This window comes from Sinohyriopsis cumingii, chromosome 11 (genome assembly GCF_028554795.1).
Source record: "Sinohyriopsis cumingii isolate HCF-2022 chromosome 11, ASM2855479v2, whole genome shotgun sequence".
Lineage (NCBI taxonomy): Eukaryota > Metazoa > Mollusca > Bivalvia > Unionida > Unionidae > Sinohyriopsis > Sinohyriopsis cumingii.
Genome location: NC_142971.1, coordinates 8,502,089 through 8,519,530, shown reverse-complemented (window position 1 = coordinate 8,519,530; position 17,442 = coordinate 8,502,089). Strand labels below are relative to the sequence as shown.

The 17,442-nt window shown below is 34.7% G+C and overlaps 1 protein-coding gene across 4 annotated transcripts in view; it reads left to right on the top strand.

The window, feature by feature from the left end:
• LOC149787583 (CXXC-type zinc finger protein 1-like) overlaps window positions 1-17,442 on the top strand; it is an 82,339-nt gene that overhangs the window by 38,210 nt on the left and 26,687 nt on the right. For 3 of the 4 annotated variants that reach the window (XM_089973757.1, XM_089973755.1, XM_089973756.1), the window contains exon 7: window positions 17,269-17,369. The exons of the other annotated variant lie outside the window; for it this stretch is intronic. In XM_089973757.1, coding sequence (XP_089829883.1) covers window positions 17,269-17,369 — 101 coding nt within the window. The remainder of the gene's footprint in view (window positions 1-17,268; window positions 17,370-17,442) is intronic. 4 annotated transcript variants of the gene reach the window in all.

Sequence of the window (17,442 nt, the reverse complement as noted above, 5' to 3'; positions counted from 1 at the left end):
TGGTTCATATATATATAGCTGACAATAGACAATCATTTCCTTATTTGGTATCAAGCTGTTGCTATTGTACAAAGGGTTTGTATGTCTTTTTGGTAAAGAAAATGATTCAGAAACATGTACTGTATCATTATTGTGGTGATTCTTGCAAGATTTTGACACGCAAGTCAGTTCTAAACATAAACATAAATGAGACTTTCGAGAAAATCTAAATGGGTGTCAAAGGTAGCCGTTCTTAATATCGATACTATCGTTAACTGTCATACTGATAAACCATGTTGCTAGCCAACTTGGGTTCCTCTTGTGACATCACAAGTTTGCATGTGCATATCTGGCTGATTGCAAAAAAGTCCTGGATGTTTGTGTGGCAGTCACATTTTGGTGGCATGTAATAGGTATATTTCTTGATCCAGTGAATGAATATGCATAATGTCTTAGTGCACCTGAAATGTCCAGCAAATTAAGATTCCTTATTGTTGTGTAAAACAATCAGGTCTACTTTTCGGTCATATTTTGGCTATTTTATTGTCAATCATATCTTTTTTGTGTTCGTTTTGTTATTTTCTCCTAAGTCCTTGCTATATTTTCATGTATCTGAGCCCAGCATTCTCATGTCTTCTGAATGATCATTTTACATTTTTCAGGGGGAGTGGGAGATGATGACCATGTCTATACGAAATCTCAGATCTGATCCCTCTTCAGAGATTTGTATTCATGGGGACAAATTTTCTCATCTTTCAAGGAACTATCTCTGTTCCTCCAGACAGAGTCTCACAAATACTGTTCTCTTAGTAAGACAGGCTGTGAAGACAATTTTTACTGTCCATGTCTACCTCCCTCTCCTGTGGACTCGGATCATAGTACTTGATTTAGTTTCCCTGGAAAGTCTTCATATTTGGCCCAACTGTTCTTCTAGCCAACTGAAGACCTCTCTAGGACCCCTGTCTGATCGGATACCCTTAGTATCAAGTTTCATCACCATCTAAATTCTGATTCACTCTCTGGAACCTCACTTCTTCCTTTACACGAACACCTTGTTTTCATTGGTTATGGGGATAACTAAAGTCCAAGGGAATAGTCCTGCAAGGCTTACAGTTACAGGGAAATTTGCTCTTCATGTCAACAATCTAGAAATGTGGGCTGTTTCGCACCTCAAGGATGCATCAACTGTATATGATAACTCTGTCTTGGTTGCTGTAGGCAATGTATCAGTCATGGTGTTATATCAGACCTCAAGGGGGCATTTGTTCCCCTTTTCACGTCACAGAAGCCCAGAATTTCGGTCAGCTTCAGAGGAGATTATTTTGAGTCTGACACATTCCAGAGCAAGAGGAACGTTTGGCTTGTCGAGACTGCAATGAGCAGTCATCATAGAATTGTTTCCTTGCCAGTTGGTAATAAAGTCATATTTTCATCAGTCTGTAAGGCCAGTGGTAGATTGTTCACGATGAGGCTGAAAAACCAGAAAGCATGGGCAATGGACAACACCAATATGATGTGGGGTCAATGGTATGTCTATGTCTTACCTCATTTCAGAATAATCCCTCAGGTTCTTCTCCCAGTCAAGACTTCCAAGTCGCGACTTCTCCCAATAATTCTTCTGTGGCCCCAACAAACAAGATTCAGCAGTCTTCTTGACCTATTGGTTGACCATTCCAGAGAATTATTGCAAAGTAGGGATGTGCTGTCAGCATAGAGGGTCTCAGCACTCCACAAATTCTCCATCTTCATGCATGGCTCAAGTTTCCAGATGCATCACTCAGGCTAGATGGCAAGGTTTATGATGCCAAGTGGAGAATTTCTGCGATTGGTGCAGTAAAACAAATGTGTTGACCTTATCTGCTCCACCTTTAACTGCAGTTGCTGATTTTCTTCTTTTCCTCTTCAGCAAAAATATGACTCAGTTTTCACCAACAAAGGCTATAGAGCAGCCCTCTCTGATACTCTGAATTCTCTGTGATCACCACTATAGGGTCAGACCCACATCTTTCAGAACTGATCAGGTACTTTGAACTGCAGAGACCAGTCTCACTCATTAATGTTAAGGTGGAACGTATCAAAACCTCCTCATGAGCCTTGCTTTGTAAATGGGTTGTTTACATTTCACTGATCTCTTGTTGTACAAAACTGGAATTCTGATCAAGAATCAGCTACCTTTGGTACCTCCTGCTCTTTTTAAAATCCCCCATCTCATTCATATCTGTGCCTGGAATAATAAAGATAGACTCCTTTGCCTTGTTACAGCATTGCGGTCCTTTCTTTTTCTCCCTCTAAGAGGTATTGCTGATACTTATCTCATGGTGGATGGTTAAAACTACCAGGAGCTATTAAATCTCTCACTGAGAGATATTTCTCTTTGCTGAATCTTGGGTCTATTGTAATAATTTATTTTTGGCACTTTCTGGCTTTTTTATCATTTTGACTCAAAACCTTTTCTATTTTCTTAAGTAATTTTTGTATAAAATGTTTATTTTTAAACAAATAATGGCCAACGATGAATAAAATACGATGTCACAGACAAAGGGATGATCATTACAAACTTTTTTAATTACATTTCCCATAATGCAGTGTTTGTGAAAATAATTTTTGACAATAAATTCATGTAAACCAACCAAGAATGTTTAGAAGATGTGATCTTGTAGCTAAAGAAACTGCTCAACAAGTTTGTGTTATCATATCTTTTTCATTTTATTTAATGGATGCATTTTTCGCAAAGAATAAACATAACTTTAATTTTCTTCATGAAGGATAATGCTGTATTGGATATGATCATTGTACTGTAACATTTTCTCACTGGTATAGTCTTAATAAAATAATAGTGACAATTAAGAGATATGTAGCTTTGCATCTTATCATTGAAGCATTTTTCATCAGTTGAACCATAACAGATTTTCAGAAACTTATTTCTATCAGTCACTTACAGGAAAAATTTAACAAACCCAAGTTTCATTGAAACTAAACAATTTCAGGCTTATATGTGGTTTTTATATGTTACCATAGGGTGTTATTCATCCATCCATCCATCCATCCATCCATCCATCCGTTACCAATTTTGTTTCAGCACAATGAAGCAAGTTGTGCATCAGAGTTGCCAGACTTTGTGTTGGCTTGCACTTGGTATTAAAACAAAGATCAAGGTTATTGTGGCTGAAAAATGAAATTGTTTTAGCACAAGAAACAGTTCTTAACTCTCTACAGTTACAAGTCTTTGTGTATGGCTTGCACTTGGGATAAGGAATAAACCTAGTATTTTTGGGGTCTAAAGGTTAGAAGTCATGGTCACTATGACCGAAAGAAGAGAAATGGTTTCTGCACAATAACTCAATTGCAAAACTTTGTTGGTAGCTTGCACTTAGGTTAAGGAAGAATCAATTGATTTTGGGGTCTAAAGTCAAGGTTAGTGTGACTGAAAGAAGAATTTTTTTTTCCACACAAGAATTAAAGTTGTCCAGCACCAGCAATTACCAAACTTTGTGGATGGTATGCACTTGGTGAACCCTATATATTTCAGGGTCAAAGGTAAAGGTCTCAATGACTGAAAGATGTAAAATGGTTTTCACACATCATCTCAAGTTGTCCACTATCTACATTTGTAAACATCTGCAGATTACTTGCATATGGAGAAAAGAATAAGCCTAGTGATTTTGGGGTCAAAAGGTCAAAAGTCTTTATGACTTTATAATATGGTTTCTGCACATGACATACCTTGACCAAAGTTTGATTGATTTGCACTTTTGGTAACAAGAAACCTATTGATTTGGGTTAGAAAAGGTACAATGGTTAAGGTTATTGTGGGGGAAAAACCCCAAGAAAAATGGTTTCATCACAGTACCATTAGTTTTACATCACCACCGTGGACCAAACAAGCGTATCAATATTTTGGTGTCAGAGTGTCAGACAGCAAGGACACTGATTTAAAAAATTGGTTTTTGCACAGCAAGTTTGGTTTCAAATAATTGCCCTTCACCAGAATTGATGGATGTCTTACATCTTGTGTAAGAGAGAATCTTGTTGATTTTAGAGTCAAAAGGGCAAAGGTCAGGGTCACTAACTGAAAAGAAGGAAAAATTGGTTTTTATATCACAACTTTTCTTTGAGAGAACAAAATTTAAATGTGCAGAGCAGACGGCTTGCACTTGAGGCATGGGTTAAGAAGGTCAAAGGTTAGTGTTATTTTGACTCAAAGGAAAATTGGTTGCAAATTTTTTTTGTTCTAAAGTAAGTTCTTTGATCAGACGTTTTGAATGGCTAGCACTTAATATAATGAAGAAACCTACATATTCTGGGGTCACAGGTTACGGTCATGCTAAATCCAAGAAGAAACAGTGGTTCCTGTACATTAAGTTAGTGTGCTGAATACTTGTATTAAGGGCTATTAAGCAATGGGTGAATATATAATGTGCTTTTCATGGTAATCTTATTTGAAAAAATTAAGTATACTTTAGATCATATTTGTAGTTGCAGCATAAGAACTGCTCACACATTTGTGCTTTTCTGTATTTATTTGCACAAGCTTATTTTCATGCAGTCATATAAACATTTCTTTAATGATTCATCAGTTTATTAATTCATGAATCCTTCATTTCATTAATTTATTCATGCATTTTATCCTTTGTTCTCTCTACATCATTTACTGGAGCAATACCCCTTCACCGTAAAACTATGCATTGTTTTTCAAGAAGTGGAGAGTAGCACTGAATGAACATGAAAAGAGTCAGTTGCATGACAGTTTTGTTCTTGCTCAGTTTTTCAGTGACTTTCATTGTTTGAGACCAAATTATCCATTGGCTTTTCATTAGAGAGTGCTAGATGTGTTCACTACTATCAGACAAAGGCTTAGGGATTGTTTAGTTTTTTTTATCTTACTACTTTATCTTTTATTTGAATCACATGGGGGAGGGGCATCCATGTCATACTGACACATTTCTTTTCGTTGAGTTTTTGTATGACAAAATTGAATTGCTACTTTAAAAAGAAAGAAATGGTTCACATGTTGGAAGCTTTTTTATTTCAAACATGATTCTAGATATAGTCAAACCTGTCTTAATCAACCACTTCAGAGAAATATGCTTCAGGTATGGAATGGACCCATTCTGCAGTTTATAATTTTTCCCGTTATCTCTCCTGAATCATCACTAGATGGTGCATTGTCAATTATTTGCATGGTGTTCGGAAGCAGAACAATATTTTTCATCATATACCTATGTAGACACAAATGCATAAATCACAGACTAAATATAGAATAGTTTTTATTAGCCATAGAGAAACCTAATTAAAAATGTATCTGTGTAGCTTGGATGATTTAGGTGATGAATTCCATTGTCTTTGTAAATGTCTCTTTTTTGCAGACATTAGAACCATTTACATTCCTAACATGTATGTTAGAAATCCTAATGCTATAAAAATTAGTAATGTCACGTGATGTTTGTGATACAGTAATTTGCAAACAATTTATACCGCATCGCACCATAACTATCTTAATATACCCTTTTCTTTGAAGTTGACTCATACTGGAATTTGTAAGGTTATCAAACTCTCTTTGCTTGGTAAAACTGCTTTCCATTTGAACCATACACATCGATACCAAATATACATTATATTTTAGAGTTTCTACATAAGTGGCATACATTATTAGTTGTATTGCTGCTCATCATTTTATTTCAATTTGAATGGACTCCTTAAGTGATAATTATGTTTCACATCCCACGATTATCAGTGAAAGTCCAAAAGTTTAGAAATTAAATACTGCTGGAATTCCATGCTTTTCTTTATTGCTATTTTCATTTCAGTTACTGTTAATTATGCAGTTGAAATGTTTTGGGCAATACAATAATGGAAAATCCAGTTGGTTTCGTCTCAGTGTAAACAAATGACACAGATGGTGTATCATGAAAACATTCTCTATATCTCATCACTTAAATGCTCTTCTGTTTCACATCCACACACATTCATGAACAAAAATTCTTGCTCAGCTCTCTAATATCAAATGAAAAACAGAATTTTATTTGTTTTTAACATTTATGTGTTTTGAGTAATGAAGCATGGTGTTGATGTTAATGTACTTGAGCATCTACTTGTATATAAAAGACATACATTTTTCATGCTTGTGGCATTCTGATTAACTGAAAACCTCATAAAACCAAAAATGAAATTTTGGTTCTAAGAGTTGTTGGTTTGGTTTCACTATATATTTTTGTACACAAAAAAAGAAATGTCAAATATGGCCTAAGTTTGTTAAAGTTTGAGACAGAAGAAAGGTTACTATTTAAAATCAGCAAAGTTTTATTGCCATTTTCTGTTGCCTATCAATAACTTTTGACTGTTGAATATGAGTAGCTAAAAAAGCATTCAGCATAATTAACTACTTTCGTTGCCAGCACCATTACTGATGTTATAATTTTATCCAGTGACACAGCACCTCCTTCAAATTGCCTATTTTTGAAAATAATATGAAGCTGAATTTGCCATATAGAGTCGGACAGGCCTTAATTTCCCCTGTATTGAAAACTATAAAGGTTTTTATTAATTGTGATAATTTGTGTTTATGTTGATGTCACTATCTATGAATTTCCGACTGGTGAATGGACTTGAAGTACAGTAGGATATGATTACTTTCATCCCTTGTCTCTTTTTAAAATACAGTATACTTTGTTTTTTTGCAAAGAATTTTTTTTTATATAGTTTTTAATATTTTACTAACTGAACTTAAAGTTATTTGCTTTCTCCTTGATTGCTGAACTGTGTTGAATGCCCAGGAAATAGTCTGTGACCAACATGCCATCTGTTATGATGACAGGTAACTCAATTGCAGAATTGGCCCATTCCTGTCAAAGTATCAAAATTCATTAGCTGTGACATAGAGTAATCAATACATGTGCAAGTTCAAAACCTATTTTAATGTTCCAGTATTCCTTGTAAGTAGTCAGGCAGATGAAACATTTTAGCTATGTGGCATACTTGTCATTGTTTTTTTTCCTTCATATTAATGATTCTGTATTGGAAAGAGATGCTGCAGAAAACTTATACTAAGAGATAGCAAAATCCTATCTCAGTTTGCACTGGAATATTAAATATATTATTTGATCAAACAATTACATTAGTACATTTTTTGTCTCACCTGTTTTATCATAGGCAAGATATAAGTGTCACTCATTTTGACTGCAGCAGCTGTATCATGGTCAGCATTGGTTTTCTTTGTGGTCATTAATGTTTTGAGGGATTGCTTTATACATTGATGATACAACCAGTTTGAATTGGTCTTTCTCATTTCAATCCACTTCCACCCCCATCCCCCCACACCGGTACCCCTCCAGGCAAGATGGTTATTTTTTACATTTTTTGTACCTTATCTTTAGTTGGCAATGTACAGCCACTATTGTGCTGAAATGCCATAACATACTATTAGAGTCTCTAAGGGCTTAAACTATATAACAAGAGAGAGTGATTACCAACAAGTTTTGTGTCATTGAAAATATTAATTAATTTTTCTAAAATAATAACAATAATAATAATGAGGACTTTGTATAGTGCCTAATCTTTAGAAGCTTTAAGCGCTTTACAAATTTAGACAACACCTATAAGATAAGAAACATAATAATATTATTACAAAAACAAACAACATGAAATTAGAAAAACATTGAAAAAATAAAAATAAAAAACATGCTGAGAATATTTCAGGTAGGAAACATTATTAGGTCTTTAAGTTTGTTCGTGCTGTCGAAATAAGTGAGTTTTGAGAGCCCTCTTGAATGTGATCACTGTGTCTTTGTGTCTAAGTTCAGTGGGCAATTCATTCCATGTTGCTGGGCCCTGATATGCAAAAGAACACTGTCCATATGACTTTATTTTCATACTTGGAATAATGAGTATACGATTGTCAGAAAAGGAGTGTAAGTATCTTGCTGGTGTGTACACATGGGTGAGGTCAGATAGGTATGTTGGACTAGAGTCCAACAGTGAAACGTAGCACAGAGAACAAATTTTTGTGTTTGATTGTGGATCAAATGGATAGCCAGTGTAGGGTACAGAGCAGCGGGGAGGTGTGCTCTGATCGTGGTACTCTAAGTATGATCCGAGCAGCTGTGTTTTTAACTTCTTGGAGTTTCTGGAGTAGATATTGAGATGAACCAGACAGAATTGAGTTAGAATAGTCCAGTCTTGAAAGTACTAATGAACACACAAGTGTTTTAGTGGCATCAACTGAAAGATATTTGCGAATTGAGCTGATGCGTCTCAGCTCAAGATATGCAGACTTGCATATGTTCATGACATGTTGGTGCAATGTGAGAGTACTGTCCAGAGTAACACTTTGGATTCGTACTGATTGTGTGAATTTAATGTTGGCATTGCTATTATTTATTGTTTGAGGTAAAGGATGTGAATGAGAAAGTCTTTGTGTTGTGATCAGAATGGCCTCAGTTTTATCATCAATCATTCATCTGCAGCTTGTTACATGTCATCCATGATTTCACATCAGAAATGCACCTCTCTACACCTTGGATGGTAGCATCAACTTCAGTTGGGTGGCTAGATTTGTATATTTGGGTGTCATCAGCGTACAATTGGTGAGACACTGGATGATGATCTATGACACTTTAGAGCGACTGAGTGTACAGAATGAAGAGAACAGACCCCTGTGGAACACCACAACATAGATTGGATTGGAGTATATTCCATTTGCAGATACAATTTGTGTCCTGTTGACCAAGTAGGACTTGAACCACAGTAAGGCTGTATCATGAATGCCAAATACATGCTGGAGACGGTGAAGTAATATATCATGGTCTATTGTGTCCAATGCAGCAGACAAATCAAGGAGGGTGAGGACTGTAATCTTTCCGCTATCCAGTGCAGAGAGAATGTCATTAACTACTTTTAGAAGAGTTGTTTCAGTACTGTGGCAAGGGCGATATGCAGATTGTACATTGCTAAAAAGACTATTTGAATTTAGATGAGATACAAGCTGGATAGAACAACCTTTTCTAAGATTTTTTAAATGAATGGGAGATTAGAAACTGGGCGGTAGTTGTTTAAATCGTTATGATCTAGTGTTGGTTTCTTCAGCAGAGGCTTTACAGTGGCAGTTTTGAAAAATGATGGGAAATCCCCAGATGAGAGAGAGGTATTAATAACATCAGTTAGTGAAGGCAATACTGGATCTAAGCACTCGAGCAGCAGTGATGTTGGAATTGGAGTTCACATGACTTTGGTGCACTCTTCATCACGATTGTACGTACGAAATCCATAGAGACAGGTTCAAATGCTGCTAATGGTTGCCGCTCAAATTCTGTATCCCAACTGTATGGTGACGATGAGTCAATTGAAATTGTGGTGTCAAGCTTATCTCTAATGGTTTGTACTTTGTCACGGAAAAAATTTGCAAACATGTCCGGAAGGTCGACTGGAGAGAAGGTAGTTGGAAGTGGTGTTGATTTGTTCCATGACATTGGCTTGTTAGTAATCTCGAAGAGCTCTTTGCAGCTGGAACTTTCCATGATCTTAGTAGTGTAGTGGGCTGATTTCGCTGCATGGACTATATTTGTGACATTCTTCTTAGCGACTTCATAGATTTGCTTATGAATAGTGAGTCTGGTGGAAAGCCAGAGCCTCTCAGCTTTACGGCAGTCTCTTTTAGCAGTGCAAAGCTGGTCCCTAACACTGCTATACCATGGAGAACACTTTTTAATTGATACTCTGCTCTTGGTAAATACAAAGTGAAAGAATTAAAAATAATTGACAGTTTTAATGAATTCCTAAAAGTCCTATCAAATCCAATAGTTTCTAGTAATTTGAATATATTTCATTGATATTTTGAATGATAACTGTAATGTCCTGATGTACCAATGCTACATAAGAATCACTGTTTTAAATCTAACTGTCTTTAAATGAATTCATGGTAATCCAAAAGAGCTATTACTCCAACAGAGCTATTAATCCAAATATCTTTGAATGTTTCATAATAAATCCATACAGCTATTGTCCAAATGTCTTTAAAATGAATGTTATATCACTGCAGTTCCAACAAATAATTATGTTAAATAAATGAATCTATCCCTTACTATATATTCCAAGACAAGTAATATGAAAAATAAATGATTCTGCACAATGATTCACATACATGTATATAGTAAACTTGCATGCAATAGCCAGAATGGAATATAAAGCTTTTGAATGAATCATACAAATTGAAATCACTCATTGCTGTCAACAAGGGTCAGTTAGTTTACTCTAGTTAATCAATAGCTATGTCTGTCTGACATTTTTACCATTACCAGAGTCCTTGTTGGATCATGTGATGTTTACTTGATATGTTACAGTACACTGACCTTGGAATTTTATGATACTGTGTGCTAGTCATTACTCATAAGTACAAACTACAATGTTAGAATAATAAAGTTGAAAATGTCATTAAGCCTTACTAAAATCATTATTTTGAAAATAATATACATTATAGATATGCTTATCACTTCCCCACATTAAAAACAGAAAGATTTATGCCATAAAACTTCCATTTTGCATATTAGTCAAAGATACCTTTAATTAATATTGCATAAGAATATGACTACTGCAGCATGTTTACAGAATAATGCATTATAGTACATCTATACACCTGAAAATGCATGAAGAGAGACTTTTGTTTGAATGACTATAATATGAAGCTCAAAGAAATGACAGGCACTGAGAATTCAGAGATAGCCTTGTTTTTGTTGTTATTGTAGGGTTTAACGCCATTTTTCAGCACAACGATAGGCAGTACATGGCAGCCAGTATTAATGCTGGAGGAAGAAGCCAGGAAAATCCCGGAAAGAACCACCGACCCATGAGAAGCTACTAGCAAGCTTTCTCACATACCCACATTGGCTGAATCCAAGACTCGACCCCACGCAGACAGAGGTGAGATGGCAGTGATACGTAACGGAGAGCGCTTTAGACCACTTGGCCCCTTGGGGCCCCTCAGAGATAGCCTTGCCCTTAACTACTAAAAGTTTAACTTGACCATGTCCTACAACAATTCCTAAAAAAATAGTAACAGAAGGATAGCAAAAGTCACTTGTATTTAAATAAATTGTCAAATTTGCTTCACAGGCTGATTTAAGATGGTTTCCAAGTTGTCTTTCCAGGTGTCATTTTGGATTATGACATCAGTGTAAGTGCCATAATTTCCTATTCCAGATATTATCTTGTTTATCAAATGTTGGAAAGTACTAGGAGAACCTTTCATATAAAATGGCATAACCTTATGTTGGTAAACTCTGTCTGGAGTCACAAAATATGAAATTTCATTTGATCTTTTGATAAGTGGAATTGGCCAGAGTGCATTCAAGAGGTCAAACTTGGTGACATATTTTGCATTTCCAATTCTGTCAGTGCAGTCATCGATTCTGGATATTGGGAATGAATCTGTCTTCGTGACACTGTTTACTTTTCTGTAATCAGTACACATATGGAAAGTATTATGTTTTCGGTACTAGAATACATGGTGAACTCCAATTACTTTTACTTGGTTTGATTAAGTCATTCTCAGTAAATACTTAACGTTTTCTTTAAACACTCTTCTTTCAGAGGATTCATCCAGTAAGAATGTTGTTTTTTTGGTTTGGAATCTACAATTCCAGCATCATGGCAAATTTTATTTGTTCCTGTGGGGAAACAATATCTAGAAACAATATTTCTGTATAGCAAAGATTGGTGACTTGGAGTCATGCTGTCCAGTTTCAGATCTAAATTCAAATCCTCTTTGTGTGGAACAGGTATAAATAAATAAATTTCAAATCCTCTTTGTGTGGAACAGGTATAAATAAATAAATTTCAAATCCTCTTTGTGTGGAACAGGTATAAATAAATAAATTCAAATCCTCTTTGTGTGGAACAGGTATAAATAAATAAATTCAAATCCTCTTTGTGTGGAACAGGTATAAATAAATAAATTCAAATCCTCTTTGTGTGGAACAGGTATAAATAAATAAATTCAAATCCTCTTTGTGTGGAACAGGTATAAATAAATAAATTCAAATCCTCTTTGTGTGGAACAGGTATAAATAAATAAATTTCAAATCCTCTTTGTGTGGAACAGGTATAAATAAATAAATTTCAAATCCTCTTTGTGTGGAACAGGTATAAATAAATAAATTCAAATCCTCTTTGTGTGGAACAGGTATAAATAAATAAATTTCAAATCCTCTTTGTGTGGAACAGGTATAAATAAATGAATGGAGTAATTTACATAGCTGTCAACATACTCCTATAAAAAGTTAATATGACAAAATTATTTATGTATTTGCCACACAGGGCCATTAATATTTCATTTTAACTTATTTTCTTATAAACTTCATAAGGACCATAATACCTAATCTGAATATAATCTTGAACTGATTCCCAAATAGGAATCAACAACAAATGAATTCATTTGTCCGAATACTTTCTTGTATTTTTATGAAATCCAAAATGAGAAAAACTTTACTAAAGCTTTAACTATGGTCTTAGTATTTATATTCCTCAAAGGAATTGCTTATGGAATTGTTCTTGATGCACATGATTGTCAGCAAATATTGGTTGCCTAACTTTGTTTTAGGTACACGGCCAACACACTCAACCATTATTCTGCTAAATAGTTCATCCATTGCAGGAATAGGTTGAAGATGAGCCTTAAGTATCTTTTGATTTGGTTTTCATACCATTTGACAAGTGTGACAAGATCTACGGTATTTAGAAAGATCACATTTTTTGGACAAGTGTAACAAGATCATGTGATAAGTCTTACGGACTCCTAAAGGACCAGACATCAGAGTTTCTTTCACTAGACTAAGAATTTCCTGTCTATATGACTCTGGAACAACAATTTGATAGTTTACTGACCACTTATCACCAGCAGGTACCTCAGGTGGCCTCCATTTCTGATTGTTATTATCAGAAATTTTATTCTTAACAGACTAGACATAACAGTGGTACTAACCCATTTGTTTGTAAAGAAAACCCACCAATTTCAATAATGGAAACCTTTAATGTGATAAAAGTGCAACGAACTTAGTCTATTCATTCATTGATTTATAATTTCTATCCTGACTGTGAGTGGAGTGGCCCTAACACTGTTATAATCTGTGCATGTCATGCATAACAAAAGTTTTCAGTATAATAGACATGCTCGAGAGCCATTTCCAGTTCCTAGACAGGTCCTTTTTCAGTAAAGGGGTGTGTGCATGACTATAGATGTGCATACATATGTCGTCTGCTTCAGATATTTACAATGTCAAATCAAGCAAAGAAAAAGAATGACAACAACAAATTAACAAGCCATTTAATTTCATGTTTATGTGTGCAAAGGGATATACATAATTCCAAACTCTCAATGTTATTGTAATTTATGGAATTATCCAGCAGTTACCGAATAGGTTGAACTGTGTCATTATGTTGTCTGATGGAAATAAAGTAGCCCATAGTGTACACAACATGGCGCCATGTTAGTATGGAAAGTCCGTTAAGCATGAAAGGGTGCAGGGGATGCCAATATTAGTGCCATTCTGGTCACAGTCAGGTTATAAATTATAAATCAGTGATTTATTTGACTTAGTTATGTGCACTTTTTATCACATTAAACGTTTTCGTTATTGAAATTGGTAGAGGGGTACAAACAAACAGGGATGTATAGTCTGACTATAGTAGAGTTTTCCTGGTTTCTTTCTTTTGATGACCCATTCAGTTTCATTGCCACCGCAACAACAAATGAGCATGTGTTTGGCCATCCAAAAGCTGGCCTTGGCGGCAACTTCAATAACACATGCACTTTTCATCAAAGCAAGCCAGCTACACCCTTCATCAAAGGAAGTCAGCACCATAACTATTTTCAGCACGTTTTTTTTATTTCTAATTTCTTGGTGTTGGTTTTTCATAATCATATTATACATGTATATGTGTTTAGGTGTTATCTAATGTTGTAAAGTGCTTAGAGCTTCTAAACATTAGGCGCTATAAAAAGCCCTCATTATTATTATCACAAATAAAATTGCCTAAGATCATTAGATTCAGATGTAGTCTGTTTTCCTGGCTTCTTTCTTTTGATAAATCATTCATTTTGATTGGATGAGTCCATCAGCTTTGGCCAGTCAGAATGTTCATTACACTAATTCATGATTATTTTTTTTAACAAGACTGTTCAGCCAGTTGAATTCTGGTTACATTGAACAAGCACTCACAAGTGCGTGAAAGTAACACATGCTCAAGGCTTCAAAATTTGTTAAGTTGATTTACATCTTCAGTTTTGTTTCACCTTATGTTTAAAAATGCTAGGTCTTTGCTCTTTCAACAATATCTGGATTGAACAAGAGAAATACAAGGAATGGCTGAAAAGGATAAAACATCTAAACGAACGGTGTTTTGTAGATTGTCAGATAAGGAAAAAGGAGAAGCAAAACTTTATAGGGTCCTCAGAATTATGTGTGAGGCAGGGAGAGTCCTGATATGATTTAATATTGACTCAGTATGGAAAATTAGTGGATGAAGTTATCCAATTGGACAATCATCCCATTGAATGCTTCAGTAGAACAGATGACAGCCTTGATGAAGTGTTTTATTCAGTCCTTTCCAAAAGAAAGGAATATGTTGAACTTTGGAATGTTCTCCAGAAAATGTTGTTGTTACATGGGCAGGCAACATTGGAGAGAGGATTTTCTGTCAACAAACAGGTATCTGTTGAGAACCTCAGCAGAGAAAGCCTCAGAGCTCAAAGGTTAATCATTGACACAATGAGAAAACCAGGTGGACCTTTGGAAATCATAATTAGCAATGAAATGATGGCATATGCCTCCTCTGCAAGACATAAGTACCATGCCTATCAGGGTAAGGGTAAGAAGAAAGCAGAGGAGGAGCATGAAGAGAACATCAGAAAAGAAAAGAAATGGGAGTTAGTCATGGATGAAGTGGAGGAACTTAAAGCCAAAAAGCTGTGTCTTGAAGCTGACGTTGCCAGCCTACATGCTTCCTCTGTTCAGAAGGCAGAAGAAGCAGAGTTAAAAGGACTCATTGTACAGATAATTGAAGAGAAAAAACATCAACGATAATAATGCATTTAAAGCCGTGCCCATGTCTGTTAAGAGAACAATTTATTTTGTATTAAATCTGATACATAAGTTACATATTTCTGAAATATCAATGAATGGTAACCTATCTTCCAGATCATTATAAAGCAATTTTAGGAAATTAATTAGTTTGAATTCCACAATTAAACAATATTGTAGTATTTTACATTCATTGTTTTCTCATATAACTTTTATACCAAATGTTAGCAAAAAAAAGATCTTGGAAATCTCTGTTTATGGTCTTTGAAAGTTTGGGAAAATTCTTTGAATTTATCATTCAGAATTCAATATGAACCCTGTTAAAGAAATTCAAATTCCAGAAATATTTAAAGGAATTTCGCCTCTCTAGGAGCTTAAATTTCATAACAAGAAAGAGCAATAACCAACAAGTTTTGTATAATTGAAAATTGTAATTTATGTTCCAGTAATACAAAGTGAAAGAAATAAAAAATAACTGATATTATAATAATAATAATAATAATGACCTTATTTAAAGAGGGTAACACAATTATGTACTGATAGTTGTTATGGAATTAAAAATAAAAAATCCTAAAAATTCTTTAAATTCCAATAGTTCCATGTAATCCAGATACTTTCCAGTGGTAGTCCAAATAATAACTATAATGTCTTGATGTACCAACACTAGATAAGAATCACTATATTTTAAATCCAAATGTCCTTTTTAAAAAAAAATGAATTCATGGTAAATCTGATAGAGCTATTGATCCAAATATCCTTGACTTTTTCATAGTAAATCTGTATCCAATACCCTTTAAAATGAATGCAACATCACTTCAGTTCCAGTAAATAATTGTAAATGTTAAGTAGTCAACTCCGCTTATATGCATAGCCTTAGGACCAGACCCAAGATATTCATATAAACGGAGTATGCATTTAAGTGGAATTCATGTATATTTACAATATAAAATGGGACCATACTTTCACTATGCACTTAAGTGATCTATGCAATTAAGCATTGTGCATTTAAGTGGAGCCAACTGTAAGTGGATCTATACCCTTACTATATCTTCCAAGACCAGTAGTAATATCATGAATAAATGATTCCACACAATAATTCACATATATACATGTAGTAAATTAGCATGCAATAGTTAGAATCAAATGCAGAACTTTTGAAGAATCATAGAATTTTTAAATCAGTCATTGCAGAATATTATGTGGTTTATTCTAGCTAATTAGTAACTTGGTCAGTTTGACCTTTTACCTGTACCAGCATCCTTGTTGGATGATGTGATGTTTACTTGAAATGTTACCGTATGTTGAACTTGGGGGTTTTATGAATGAAATCGTACTATACATTAAAAATGACATTAACTAAATGGCCCTTGCTAAAATCATTATTATGAAAATAATATAAATATAGACATACATAACAATGCTATTACACACATCCATAAATACCTAATCTTGGTCAAGTTTTCGATTACCTGTAGTGTTTCTGCATGGTCACAAGTCCTAAACCCTTAGGAGTATTGTTGTTTTACTGGGACAGTAGAATCAACTCCATGCTCCCCCACCATCTCACTGTTCCTGAAGCAAGATCAAGATCATTTGAATTTTTTGGCTAAATATTTGGTTAAATTACATGTTATAATTCCCAAACAGTGGGAAGTATTGCTGTCATACTTGATGTGTAGAATCATGCTGTTTCAGATCCATAATTTCTTACCTTCCTGTGACCCACAGATAAGGTCAGGGTCATCAAAAATTCTTGGTTAAATTTTTGTGATTATAGTTAGTTTTTCAACATAGACACAAGTCCAAAACCATGTGAGTATTAGTTATCATACATGGACTTAAGAATGAGAGAGCTTTGCAATTCATATCCCATTAACTCTAACCCTCACTCTTATGCATAGTTTAGGTCATTTGAAATTTATTGTTACATTTGTGGTTAATTAAATGTTTTCATATGATCATAAGTCCTGACTGAAAGGGATAGTTATAATACTCAGACTGTAGAATCAGTAAGAACTGCCCTGTCATAGTCAACCATCCCATCGAGATCAAGGTTAATGTAATTTTAAAGTGAAAACATTCATCTGTTTTATCAGGTAGGGAGCAGGCGAGACACATGATTCCTCTGAAACTTTTTTATTAATTAGACATTTCTTCAAATAGAAATTATCGTGGTATCAATTTTTGTGGAAGTGCAGTTTTTATTTCTTGTTTTTCCCAGGGTTTGGCAGGTGCACGAATTAGGTTGACAGAAAAGGACAGTTTGTCCCCAGCCTATCCTGATGAGTTTGATATGGAAAGTGGACTAGAACATTATTATGGGTAGGACTTGGAGAATATTTACTTTAAATATAGTGGGGACTTTGTCAAAAACATTCATCATTTTTGGTAATAT